Source organism: Bradysia coprophila, chromosome IV, assembly GCF_014529535.1.
Source record: "Bradysia coprophila strain Holo2 chromosome IV, BU_Bcop_v1, whole genome shotgun sequence".
In the NCBI taxonomy this organism is placed as follows: domain Eukaryota; kingdom Metazoa; phylum Arthropoda; class Insecta; order Diptera; family Sciaridae; genus Bradysia; species Bradysia coprophila.
Genome location: NC_050738.1, coordinates 11,755,877 through 11,770,138, shown reverse-complemented (window position 1 = coordinate 11,770,138; position 14,262 = coordinate 11,755,877). Strand labels below are relative to the sequence as shown.

The 14,262-nt window shown below is 39.9% G+C and overlaps 1 protein-coding gene across 2 annotated transcripts; it reads right to left on the bottom strand.

Annotated features, from left to right (window-relative positions):
- Positions 1-404: 404 nt before the first annotated feature.
- Positions 405-13,392, bottom strand: LOC119066269. 2 transcript variants are annotated; one of them, XM_037168624.1, is made up of 10 exons: positions 13,002-13,392; positions 12,390-12,574; positions 11,802-12,320; positions 11,439-11,738; positions 7,238-11,381; positions 3,432-7,172; positions 3,249-3,371; positions 2,981-3,191; positions 2,789-2,919; positions 405-1,299 (listed from the first exon to the last, which is right to left on the bottom strand). In XM_037168624.1, the coding sequence occupies exons 1-10, from the start codon at positions 13,153-13,155 to the stop codon at positions 1,004-1,006; spliced, it is 9,804 nt and encodes a 3,267-aa protein (XP_037024519.1). In that variant the 5' UTR covers positions 13,156-13,392; the 3' UTR covers positions 405-1,003. The 2 variants fall into 2 exon arrangements, with proteins under 2 accessions (XP_037024519.1, XP_037024520.1); XM_037168625.1 differs by having other exon boundaries at positions 3,432-7,163.
- Positions 13,393-14,262: the final 870 nt, after the last annotated feature.

Below are 14,262 nucleotides of genomic sequence, written 5' to 3'. Positions count from 1 at the left end.
ATGCACATTTTGATTTGAAATTTAAGGTGAAGGTGACGATTACTGAAACTCATCATCATTAATGGAGTAATCAACCAAGCATTCGTCACTTTCACTATAACTTTAGTTAAAGTTTTCAGAGAAATGCTCACGTCTTCTTGGAAATTAACTAATAAATTCAAATTGACCCAATAAATCGAAATAGTTTCCCTAATCAAATCTTCTGGACTCAATGCGAGCGTAATAGTATTCGGAATTAATTTAAATTTCCTTTTCTTTTATCCGTTGATCGCCTTTAAATTATGATGCCTATGAGTGTTTACTTCATTATTTTACAATTATTTACAATTAATACATTCGACTTAAACATTTTCTTTCTTTTTTTCTAAACATTTGTGATTTAGACATTTTGTGAATTTGATTAATGATTTCAGATCATTTCTTTCAGCGTTTCAACAGCTTAAACTATCACCTTTTAATCAATTACTATGAGTTAAATAGGCGCACTAATTTTTTTTTTTTTGTTTTGTTTCGTCGGCTAACTTTTTTCCATGTTGTTTCGACGTTTGAAAAATGTTTTTTTTTTTTGTCTTAGAAGGTTGGTGGTCATATCATTGGATGATATATCAATGGAATTAGTTTCATTTTAATGATAAAATCTTACGCGACTTTCATACAAAACTGACGTTAAGGTGGGTGGGTGCAAAGGACTTGCATAATCGAATAAAAAATGTTTTGTATTTAACAAGTGTTTTATCTCTTAGATCACTTTATTGGCATAACAAATTAAAATCTTAGGTATTCATAATTATACCTTCAGTAAAGTCTATCAGTGTAATGTGACACTGTTAAATTGAGAAATTCAATATGAGAAATCAAAAAAGCAAAAAAAATATTTTTAGAAAAAAAATCGTTTCCATTTTGTCAAACGAATTAAAAAAGTAGAAAATAAAGTCTTGTGCAAATGCAAAGAGCACGCAAAATATAAAAACTCCCAACCGAATGGATACGAAATTAAATGAATTTAAGTTTCCAAATCATCCTGTTGCGAACTGAAATAACTCACCAAACCGCTAAACTCACTGGAACTGGCTGCCGGCTCGTCGGTCGAAGGACTCTGATATGCATTTGGTGTAGCACGGTCATGGGGCGGGGTATTTTTCGCATTATCGAATTGCTCAAACGAACTGTTTGCCGGCGCAACGGTTGACGGTACAGTCGTTGGTGGCGGTGGTTGGGCACGATGTTCGACAGGGGCTGAATGATGCGGTGGATAATATGTACCATATGAAGCGGCATATGGTATTGGAACTGATGGGGCTGTTGAAGTATTGAACAGTTTTTTTTAAATATATTTTAATGGGCACATTCATGTTCGGTTCTTGTTCAAATTAGACGAAGAAAGTAAATTAGGTCGTTTGCATATTGGGCTCATTTAAACAGCACTGACCGACACAATTATTATTATTTTCTAATTAGTGCAGTCGTTTAAACAGATCCGTTATAAATACCTGATGGAAATTAAACACGAAAATTAAATGCTTTGCATTGTTCAAATCGACTAATTTTTTTTCTGAATACGAGGCTATGGGTTAAATAGTTTGGTAGGTAAAAATATTATTGGAATAAAATTCAATTTAAATACGGTAAATTATCGAGGTAAACATTAGGTGTGTGTGCTGTATGTTTATGGCATTATATGTGAGTTTCACTTGCATTTTTGTTTATTTTACTCTCTCATCTAATGTGCTGCTTAGTAATGAAAATTTAATGAAAAAAAGTATTAAACAAATAAGCGTAATTGAACTTTTAACATAACGACTCATGCCTATGTCTGTTTGATCTATTGTTCGGTATTGGAATATCAAATTGTGTTTCTCTTTTCTGAGATTTTTTTTTTTCAATTTGTCAGTAATTTCTTTTGTGCGTTGGATATTAGTATGCGGCATGCATTTAGTCACATATTTATTTTCCAACGGAATTCAACTATCAAAATGTGCTGTTATTGTAAGTTCAACTTATTGCTCAGTCCATTTTCCGATTCAATTAAATTTTCAAAGAGTTCACTAAAATCACGATTTACGAACTATATCCCGCCATATAGATGAGTCGTTAGTTAAATGTTTTACATTTTGCGTCATTTGCTCTTGAACCCACTAAATATATTACGCAATGAACTCACAATTTCAGTTTTAAGTCTCGATATTTTCGACACTCAATTGAAAGTAGATGAGAAATAGATCTGCCATTTCAATAAATGTATGGAGCAGAAATTTGATATTTTCTCATATTACTGATGGTAAGTGGAAGACTACTTTCGTAATGCAATCGATGGAGTAAATTCCTATTTTCATTTGAATGATTGTTCGAAGTCATAAAATTGGGTTCTTTAAAGAATCATCGCTCAATGGGTCAAAAGCCCGCTGGGACGGCAGTCAATACAAGAAGATGTCATATTGAACGTGAAAGTTAGAGCAGAATGTAGTTCTATGAAAGTCCGTGTTAATGATTTATGCACGGGTTGAGGTCTTAAAGTTTGGGCAGCAGATGCAATGTGACAAATAAAGTGAAGTTTAAAACTTGTCTCAAATAGCACTTTGCATACACCCGAATGACTTCAATATTTTAATTTTGTCAGACAATCCGCGCCTATTATAGGGTAGGGTTATCTTTTATTTAAATTTCAGTCAACCGAACCGCGATAACTTCAAAATTTAATTCAAAGAGATTCTGGTGCCAGATACCATCGTTCATTCTTTTAGCACAAAATAACCAAAATTATTGATACGCAAAGTACAAAGTCACTTACTTGAATAGTCTTGTGGGGTTGACGAAGCACCTTCAATAGGTTGTAGTCCACTTCTATGTATGAGAGCTGGCATTCCGGGCGCAGATTGATAGTTCGATGGTGGGCCACTGAAATGGGCTGGCGCTGGCGATCTTTAAAATGAAAACGTATTAAATACAATGCCTGCAATTTTGGTAGACAATCCAGAAATACCTAAAATGACCCGAATGAGGCGACGGCAGTCTGCTCATTTGTTCCGATTGAACGTAGTGATTAGTGGGCGGTCCACCATTGGAAGATGTTACTGGCGAAGATGTCAATGGAGGTGGTGGACCGTGTGGAGAAAATGGTATTCTTGTACTTTGTGCTATACTCACTGGAGGTTGGCCTGCTTGCGGAGGATAGAATCGTTGTTGGGCAGGACCTAAAACATTGGTTAACATTATTGGTCTCTTCTTTTCAATTTAACGCCTGAATTTACCTCCAGGGCCATAAGGTGATCCAAGTGGTGGACGAGGCAATCTGGTAATTACAGAAGGCTGACTAACTGCACTCGGCGAAAACAGTTGTGGGGGCGTTGCAATAGACAAGTTACTTCTAATATCTAGAAAATGAACAGAAACACTTAATGATGAACTTCTGTTTCTTTGTTAAACGTACGAACCTTGCATTCCCAGTCGTTCTGCAAGTATCGGGTTTGTTTTCGGTTCAAGTCCAATCGGGGGCTCTGGAGCAGATTTATTCAAAGATTCTCTGAGCGGAGTAAACTTCTTTCTTCTTCCGCGTTTTTTAACCTCCGATGCACCGGCACCTGGTGGACCCAATTCAGATGGATCTATTAGTCGTGTGTTTTGGACCGCTAAGACTGTAGTCGGAATTATTGGCTCTTGACCTGGAGCGTGAGTCGGATGCTGTAATAACGACGATCCTATCGATGTTGAAGGATCGGGAGCTGAAATTCCTTTTGCTTGTTCGATGGCTTGTAATTCGGCTTTTGATTTTCGTCCTCGTTTCTTCGGTTCCACGCCAGATTTCGTGAGCTTCATCATTTTTGAATCACCAGGATAGTCAACGACCATAGACGGCGGTGGATGTGATTGCATCTGAGACGGATGCATTTGCAATGGGTGATGCGAACGTATCGATGGATGCATTGGACGGTGTGGCATATGCGATTGCTGCGAATTTGGTGAAATATGTGGTGGTTGTGTTAACTGCATCGGATGACGCTGTAGCGGATTGAAATGCTGCATTGGATGTTGACTCGGATGCAACAAATGATGTGGTGGACCCCGGACCATTTGATGCGAAGGATGGGGTTGATTCAGCGAGGTAATAAGATGTGGCGCATGTGGTCCGTGTGGAGGCAAATGTGGATGCATCGGTAAATGCTGAGATCCGTGAGGTGAATGTTGTGGGTGATGCACTGGATGAGGCTGCATGTGTTGAACGTTGCCAGGAGATAGTGGTGAAGAATGTGGCGGACGAATTATATGAGGCATTGGCATAGATGGTCGTGGGGAAAATGATGACGGCGATACAACTAAAGATGGTGGAGAAGCTAAATGAGCAGGAATATTGACTGGTCCTGCAGGAACTGTTACAGGAACAGTTGGAGTTATTACAGCAGGTTCAGACGCTTTAGCAGCCTCTTTTTTCTTATTCAACAATAATTCTGCCTCTTTCATTTTTCTTACTCTTTCACCAACTGCCTTTAGTTGTTGCTGTGCAAAATCTTCTTCTTCCATCATTTTTGCGATTTCATCCTCGTCCATTCCCTCGGCATCGAAATCGTCTGGTAGATCATCGTCGAATCCATCAGTATCATCACTGTCTTTCCCTTTTTTATAGTCGGGATCGAGAGCCTTCGCATTTTGAATAATTGACCGTGGAATTGTAGATAGTGAGTCAACTGGTCCAGCAGGAGGACGACGGATCTTTTCTGGAGTTGAACCTGTCAATTTTGGAGCAGCTAATGCTGCTGCTGCCTCTGTATTTTTCTCTGCGAGCATTCGCTTAATTTCTTCCTGTTTCTTAATGAAAGCCGCTCTCTCTTCCGGTGGAGTATCAGGTCGTTTAACTCCCGGTTTTATTCCATCTGAATCTGAGCTTTCAAATTCGTCCAATAAGTTGAGGTACGTCAACTTTTTACCACGAGTACGTCTGCTCTTCGCTTGAACGTCTTCATCATCTGATTCGTCGGAAATACTTTTTCCTTTTGATTTTGGTATTCCAGCACGGAAAGCGGTGTCCTCGACTTTCTTCACCTTCTTTTTGGGTGCGGGTTTAGATACACTGCTATTGTCGGTTACCGGCTTTTTCGGCTTTGGCTTTTTTGCTTTCTTTGATCTCCAACCACGATCGCTTTCATTGCTGTCCGTACTATCGCATAAATCTTCACTATCCACATCCTCTTCCGCATCCTCATCCGTACTTTCATTTTCATCGGAGAAATCCGAGTCTTCGATTTTCTTTTTCTTTCGTGTTACTTTCGGCTCATCCAAATCATCACCATCCGAATCGTTAATAAAGGCATCATCGAATCGTTTTTTTCGTGATCGAACCGATCGTCTGGTTTCATGTTTCTTGTTTTTCCTGTTTCGATAAATTTCCAAAGAGCTGTCGCTCTCACTTTCGGCAGAAAAGTTTTCATCTTCCTCATCATCGGAAAGTGAACTGGTGCGAAAATCATCGTCTGATCCATCGTCTTCCGATTCGATATCCAAACTATTCAATTTTCTGTGTTTCTTCTTCATTTTATTATTCAGTGGACGCTTGAGTGTCTTGCGTATCGGCTCAGAGTCACTATCACTAGCTTTCGTATTACTTTCAGACTTTGTTTTGCTTTCGTCTGCATCTTCTGGCTTCGTTTCCGATTCCTTTGCATCATCTTCATTTTCGTCATCATCGTCCTCTTCCATCTGCTTGATTCGTTTTTCTTCTTTGTCAGCTTCAATAATTGTTGATATGTCTTTGCCACGACCCAAATTACCAGCACCTTCTGCCGTATCCATTTCTTTTTTGATTGCAGAATTTATTAGATCGTCGTATTCATTAAAACGATAGCTGACGTTGGTTTGGCGACGTTTTCGTAGTTTATAAATCGGTTCATCGTCAGAGCTGTTAGTTGCACTGCTACTACTGCCACTTTTCCCGCTACGACTAGATTCACTCGATGAAGACGATCCAGATCCAGATGACGATCTATCATTGTTTCTACGCCGACGACGATTCGTAGTTGGTCGTTTTCGAACTGATTTTGGTTTCTGATATTCTGTCTCTTCATCATCCGGTTCGTCTGGAACGACATTCGCTACACTGATACTGGTGAAGGCAGCTCTCTGTCGTTTAATTTCCTCCAATTCTTTTACCTTCAATTCTTTGTCCAAATTCTGTAGTTGACTTTCCAACGTTTCAATCAGTTTATCCTGCTGACATGGTGGACAGAACCAATCTCCCTCCGGAATTATGAAGAGCATCGGAACTAAACAGGAACAGTGATACCCTTTATCACATTTGTCACATAGCAGAATCCATTCCGGGTGATCGTGTTTGTTACATTTCTGACACGCATACCCATCATCGATTATCTCATGTTCATCGTCCTTTTGTGCAGTTCTAGCTCGTTTCGTTTGTACAATCTGAGATTCGTCCTCGATATCGGACTCTGGTGAAAATTCGTGATCGGATTTGTCAAAAACCAGTTTATGATCAGACTCGTAGTGTTCCTCTTCACTGACATCGCTCTCGTGATCGGAATCAGTTTGCCATGGATTTGCACCTTTCACTTTCTTTTTGTTCTTCTTTTTCATTTCCAACTTTTGCTCGGAATCATCTTCAGACGCATCACTTTCCGATTTAACAGTGTACGTTTCGTCAACCACCTTCTTTTTCTTCTCGGACGCCGCTGCTTTCATTTGCTTCAAAGCCATTTCTTCCTCTTTGCGTCGTTCTGCCTCTTCTTTAATTTTTATTTGTGCTATTCGACGAGACTGCCGCACCGGTGTCTCACCGTCATTTGTTGCCAGAATTGCATTGTCATCAACAGTTAAACCCATAAGCGTCCGCTTTCTTGGTGTTTCTTTCTTCGTTGCTGATGTTTCAGTGGTTGCGGGTTTGGATTCTTTCTTGGGCGCTGGAGGTGCAGTTTGTTTTTTCGGAGCTTTTGGTTTGGGTGGAGGTTTAGCTTTCGCAGTTTTCTTCGGTTGGACGTTTGCCGGTTTTGCTGGAACTGGTTTAGTGGTTGGAGGTGTCGTAGCCTTTGGTGTAGGTTTTTGTGTTGTAGGTTCAGGTACACTTGAATCCGATGATGGCTGATTTGCAGCTACGGCTCGTGTTGTTCTGCTCCTTGTAGTTGTTTGCACTGGTTCTGGTTGACTTTTACTCACATTGTCGTCTGTAAATATTTTTTTTGTGTGAATGATAATGATCGCTATGGAGGAGAATGAAATTTAGTAAAAAAAAAATTACCTTTCGGAATGTCAACAGTTGGGGAGGTGTCCAGAGCACTAACCGTGACATTCGTTGGAACAAAACCTGGTTTCTTCGACTTTGGTCCCGGCCTCGATGGTTTCGTCTCGACCATTGTTATTTCAGGCTCCGGCAATGTCTTCACTTGCGAAACATTTGGTTCTTCGGTCTTAGTTTCTGCTTTTTCTCGACTCACGGTGTTCACATTCACTTCTGCTTTTTGTTCTGATTTTACTTCTACAGCTTTCTGCACTTCCTGTTTTGTTGTTGTTTCTGCTTTCGTTGCTATTTCGTTCTGAGGACCGATACTCGAACGAGTTTCGTCGTTAGATTTTGCCTTCGCTTTTGATTCATTTTCTTGGGTCATATTTACATTGCATGCAGGTTTCACGTCACTTGTTACTGGTATAGATTGAATTTCTGTTTTTGATTTGTCTTCCTTCACGGATAGTATTGCTTCCGTCACTGCGTTTTCACTTTTAACTTCAACCTTAACGTTTTTGTCTGCAGTCTTCAAATTTTTTGCCCCTTTAAGTTCCTCCAGTGCCGTAACTGCTTCTTTAGGTTTTGCTTCTTCTATCGTATCGGCCACCGTCTCCATTTCATCTTGAGATTGTATTAACTCTTTTGATTCTTCAACATCCATTGAAATTCCGACGTCCAAAGTACTGGTTAGCGTTTTGGAAACACTTGGATTTCCGACGAACGCTGTCGCTTTTATACCTTCAGGCACAAAATTCTTTTCCGTCATCTGATTTGTAGTACATTCGACCACCGGAACTATTTTGGACGTGGTCAAACAGATAGGCTCCAGCATGTTATTTCGGAAAATTGTTTCGTTTTCTGCTACTGGCACACTTTCTTTGGAATCCGCTATTGGATCGTTGTCTTTAGCAATTTTAAGTGGACTCCTATCGTTCACCATTTTCTTCTGTTTAGCAGCATTCTCAATTTTCGACAATTCCGTTGATATGATTTTCAGTTGAACTTTGTTGACTGGCTCGTCCTCGTCGGTACTGCAATCAATCTGTGTTGCCTTTCTTTTGATTTCAGCATTTTTTCTCGCCGCCAGATGACTGAATTTTGGCTTTGTTTTTTGTCGCTTCACTTCGACCTCCTCGCTGGATGTTTCGGACGATGATTCGTCCGTATCGAAATCATTTTTTGAAGTTAGAGGTCGTTTACGATTATTAATTGGAGTATTTTTGAAGGATATCGGAAATTGTGGCTCTGGTTTACTGTTGACCATTTCACCGATGGATGGTTTTATTAGGGGAGGGGATGCCAGTTCGACTTTATCACTTGTGTCCTGCATTAAGCTGGATGACGTTGTAGTTGTTGTTGCTGTTGTCGTTTCATTGCTCTTTGACTCCTTGTTCGAATCTGTAGACACTGGTATATTCACAACGGGAGGCACTTCAGACATAACCGGCTGTGTAATCACTAAAGGAGTTTTGGTTTCTTCACTACCTTCGTATTGCAATTTCGGTGCTTCATCACTTTGTTCAGGCTTTACATTTAATGGATCCTCGGCGACTTTCCGATTGAAAATTTGAAATTTTCCAATTTCTTTGTTTGAAATGTCCGGTGGTGCTTCTATTGATTCACTTTCATCGTTCAGTAAGCTGTCATTTGTTCGATTGTCTTGGTCATCGAATGATGGCGTCGATATGGACGTGACATCAGGCGTTAAATGATCAATGACCGGTTCGCTAGCAATTTCATCCGATTGATCTGTTACATTTAAGGATGCGAAGTTCTCCGGCGCCGGAGTATTGTAGTGTGTGTCTTCGGCTTCTGTATTACTTTGGCTCGTTTGTTGCTCGTATTCCAGTTCTTTGTTCAGACTGAGTACTGGTGCTGTGTCTAGATTTGCATGAACTTCCTTGTCTTTACTGACCATCTCTGACGCAGATGGGGAAAGATATTCACTGCAACTACCGGAATCGATTACTAAAGACTCCACTTTACTATCACATGAATGTGTCTCCGGTGGATTGATCAAAGAAGTAGTTTTGTCTTTAGTTGTAGCCTCATCCTCGACGGTGTTTTCTGATGTTCCAATTTCTGATGTGTTTGAAGTTTCTTTCAGTTCTGATGTGCTGAAAGATTCATTCACTGCAGTGCTCGTACATACATTGTCTTCCGAAGTAGCCGAAGCTTCTTTCACTTCTGTTGTGGTTTGAATTGTTGACAAATTTGCACCTTCTTCCACTGTTAACATATCTGCTGAATTGCCCCCCTCAGTTGGACATGATTCAACTTTGCTATCTTCCTCGATTAAGGTAGGCTCGCTTTCACACACTAAATCATCGTTTGAAACAGTTGAAGTTTCATCCGATTTCACAGCACATTCACTTTTAATTATGTTTTCAGTCTTCGATTCAGGCACAGCGTCAACGTCCTTGGTAGCACCGTTAGATTCAACAGATTCACTCGGTTCAATATTCGAATTTTCAACGTCTTCACTTTGCTGCATTGTGTCAGGTGTTCCCAATGGTTTATCGATATCTTCTGAAGGTGTTGGTCGATCTATCTCCATGGGTTCATCAGGTCGATTTGCGTTGTCACTTTTCGGACAAACTGTCTGTTCGGATGAAGCTTCACTAATGTCTTGATGAATACTTTCGTGAGAGGTAGTGCTGAGTTGAATAGGTTGAGGCAACGTTTCAAGAGTTTCGGCTGATTTGTCATCTGCAGTTATTGCATTTTCTAACGTAGAATCGTCGATACTCTCGTTTGATGGAATGTCTGATGACGAAGCTACGTCCTCACTGCGCGTATTATCATTGATTGTAGGTAGTTCTGTTTTGGTAGGACCGTCTCCTTTTTCTCCAACAGCCAGCTCGATATTTTCAGAAGTAGAAATTTCGACTGTAGTAGTCTGGGGGCCGACGTATTTGGTTTCGGAGGCACAGTCTTCTTTTTCTCCAACAGCCAGATCGACAGTTTCAGGAGAAGAATGTTCGACTGTAGTAGTTTGAGGACCTACATGTTCGATTTCGGTTGCACAGTCTTCTTTTTCTCCAGCAGCTTGGTCGGTATTTTCAGGAGCAGAATGTTCGACTGTAGTAGTCTGAGGATCGACATGTTCCATTTCGGGTGTACAATCTTCTTTTTCTCCAACAGCCGGCTCGATAATTTCAGTAGTAGAATTTTCGACTGTAGTAGTCTGAGCACCGGCAAGTTCAGTTTCGGGAGCACAGTCTTCTTTCTCACCGACAGCCAGCTCGATATTCTGAGGATCGGAATTTTCAACGGTAGTAGACTGAGACCCGGCATGTTCGGTTTCTGGGGCATAGTCTTGTTTTTCTCCAACCTCGATATTTTCAGGAGTGGAACTTTCGATTGTAGTAGACTCGTGATCGACTGGTTCGATATTATCGAGAGCTAAATCTTTCTTCTCACAAACTAGCGGTTGGATATCTTCTGTTTTGTCAGAGTTCATAGCTACTGGTTCTTCATGTTCACTGGATGTAGAAACATTTGATTCAACTTTTTCGATATTTGAGTCCGTAACTTCTAGCACATCAAGAACTTTGGAATTTTGAATCTCACTTTCTTCACTTTTAATCAATTCGGATACCGCATTGTTTCCCCGTGAGTTGTCACTTTCAATGTTCGATTCTTGACTTGTCTTGGCTACGTCGATGTCATTTTCGTTAGTTTTCTGGATAGGCGATTCGTCGTTTGCTACACTTTGCGAATTAGGTTGGGTTTCACTTATGCTTGTACTGCTCTGTCCACCATCAGCAACCGTTGACACGTCGTTAAACAAGTCACTGGTTTTCACACTATTTTCAAGGTTGTTATCCACTTTTTGCAGATTCGGATGTTTAATTGGACTCAGTTTTAGACAACCAGCCTGTCCGAAAAAAAACATTGGTTTATCCGAGCCTGGTTTTTTCTCTGGATTTCCAACTTCATTTTCGGCACCGGATCCATCTCCAACAACGTAAATCACTTCTTCTTCAATGGCTTCACCCACATCGCTTTCTTCATTCATATTCATCTGGTCCAAAAATGTTCCCTCGTTAGCAGCCCCACTGCCCAAACCTTTAATGTGCATAACAGGCTCTTCAATTTCCTCGCCAACATCCTCATCGTCAGTTTCGTCTTCGGTGCCGGATCCATCTTCCTCATCCTGAAAATTGCACAAATAAATTCGTGACTTTCAACGAATTTTAAAAATCTTATTTACCTCTTCTTCCTCCTCCTCCTCTTCCTCTTCTTCTTCACTATCATCGTCCTCTTCATCATCATCGCGATCGTCGTCGTCCCCTTCTAAATGGGCAAATTTATTCGTTTTGATTGTCTTGTTTTTGCTTAACAGCGTTGGCCGCTGTATCTTAGGAACTTTAGAGGCCGATTCTTCGCCAGAGTCCGATTCCAGTCTTCTTTTCGACGGTAACTTCGAACTGCTCGATTCGCTCTTTGATGTGGTCTTATTTGTGCCAGTTTTAGTGACCACAATTGGTGGCACCTTTTCAACAACCGGTGCCTAAAATTGACATAATCAATTAGTTGTTTCGAGTTACAAGACCAAAAACAAGTCAACACATACCTTTATTTTCAGGTCCGTGATCGATGTGCTGCACTCACTGGCATCTTGAGACGATACATCCATTTCCGAAATATTGCTTTCATTTTCTTCGTCAGAGAGTTCTTCTTCGGTTCCTATTTTGTCAGCTGGTTTCGCCTTCTCCACAGCGGATTTAGCGGGATCCTTGTTCTGTTCATCGCTATCAATATCACCGTTTTTCAATGCATCTAATTTCTCCTGCGGCATACTGTTGCTGTCTTCATCAACCAAACCGACCAGAGACGGCATCACCAACTCATTTCCTTTTAAGCAAGCGATCAGCTTAGCCAACTCATCACGACTATGGGCGCAAATTTTCCAAATATCTTCGTCCAAATGCTCCTGGTAAATACGCAAATTTAAGTCAACATCCATGGTGCTCCAGTAGGCATTGCCCAATTTGTCTTTTCCGAGCGGCTGACTGCGCAGTTCTTCGGCGCTTAAGAGATTCAATTCCGTTTTAAATTTCAGATTTCGTTCGAACTGAGATTCAAGCACCTCCTGCGAAGACACAGATAAGAATTGGATTAAGTTGTCGTTGCAAAATGCGCTCAACACACACAAACGAACCTTTATTACTCTAAGTTTGACGGAAAGATTAGCCTTTTTGAATCCGAAGCGTTCGATTTCCCATGCATCTTGCGATGAGTAACTGTAGCAGAATTTCGCCAATGCATGTTCCCATTTTTCGTTGTGAACCGTTTTTCGGGTCTTGCGAAGCAGTTTCACAATCAAATTTTTCAGATCTTCGGCAACTGCAAAAGAAAGTGTTGAGTTTAGCCAGCCGGTAAGTTATTCTATCCGTTTGAAATCATTTGGTATTTCTGTTATTCAATCACAACCAGTTTACGATGCGGCGTATTATTTGATGAGCAAAATGAATCTCGACGACACATAAGTAAATCATACACACCGACAGTCAAAACATAACAAAAACAACAACAACAACAAAAGCTTTTTTTATAGATTTTGATCTTGTCGAATGTTTAATGGGATGCGACACATTAGACAATTTGTTTAAATCGTAATAGTGGCCGTTCGAGCTATGCTTAGTGATAAATAGGACTCCCTTCATCGCGATAAGATTTTTTTTTTCTTTAATTAGCCATTTTTTACCGTAGTCACAAGCAAAAAAAAAAACTAAACAATCTGATTCAATGACAATCAGCAATTAAAACAAACCTTCGTCAGTATTTTCAATCATTTTCTGAAGATCACTAAAATTGGGGTAGACGACGTTCAATTTGGTGGAAAATTTCTGTAAAAATGCACAAATAACAGCAAAATTTGGGTCATTTAAACAAGAAGGCAGCGAATCGTCTCCCGTAGACGCCATTTTTACAGTCTTTTTGTGTGCAATGTCGCCCAACAAATCGTTTAAATAACACACTTCTCGGTCGATTTCAATTGAATTTCGTTTGTCAATAGATCATATTTAGTTTGAGAATATCATTTTCATGAATACTGTCCGTTTAGTCACAACAAAAATCACTTCATTTTTAATTTATTCGTTGCGTTCACGGTGTATAAGTGTCTGTATTTTACCATTTTGACATATAACTAATCACATAAAAAACAGTTTCATACGCACCAAGCGACACTACATGCAATCGTAGAAACTACAATGTGAAGAGGGTTTGCAATGTGAGTTTTGTTTTGAAAATAGATGAAATAGTTATTTGCGTAACTATCTGTCTTTTGGATGATTGTATGATTTTCGGCTTGTTGTTGTAGTACGAGTAGAACGATTTACTTCCATGAAAGGTCATGTTTGGTTCATAAGACCTAGATTACAAATTTCTGAAAAATCTATAGAAACGGCTAGAAGTTCCTGACAAGCAATGTTTCATATGAATAATTCAACTAAACTCGAAAATGCCCGTAATTTTTTTTTTATATCTCAAAATACTTAGTCTTGCATTGTCCAGCCTTTTAAATTCACATCTGCTTCATCTAACCTTGTGATAGCTCATTAAACCCGTATGCGCGCCCAAATTACAAATAGTTTCGGATTACTCGGGCTAAAATGCGTAAAGGACAAATAGTTGCAGTAAGACGGTTCCCTAGTCCCTCCAATAGGAGTTTCTAGTTTCATGTGAAAATTCATTGCGTAAGTCCGCCGAAAAATCAAAATTATATGTGTCAAACACATATCAAACGCAGAGTTGCATATGGGTAATGCTGAAAACAAACGAGGCATTCAAAACATGTTTTGGTCCTTGTTTTCATGACGAAATTGTCGCAACTGTCAAATAAAGTTAGAAATTTCTCTATCGAAAATTACGATTGCTGCATTTGTCAATGAAAACTAGGACCAAAATGCGTTTTCAATGTCTCGTTTGTTTTCAGCATAATACTCTCGGAGTGAGTCGATAGCTATTTTACTAACTAGTTAGTAAATGGGTTGTTTTGCGCAATAGATGTGGGATCGCCTTCGGCTCGT

Coding starts and splice junctions, on each gene's coding strand:
- LOC119066269 (XM_037168624.1), bottom strand. CDS start 13,155: ATGGCGTCTACGGGAGACGATTCGCTGCCTTCTTGTTTAAATGACCCA. Junction 12,575..13,001: donor GATTGAAAATACTGACGAAG/GTTTGTTTTAAT, acceptor TTTCTTTTGCAG/TTGCCGAAGATCTGAAAAAT. Junction 11,739..11,801: donor TCACGGACCTGAAAATAAAG/GTATGTGTTGAC, acceptor TGTCAATTTTAG/GCACCGGTTGTTGAAAAGGT.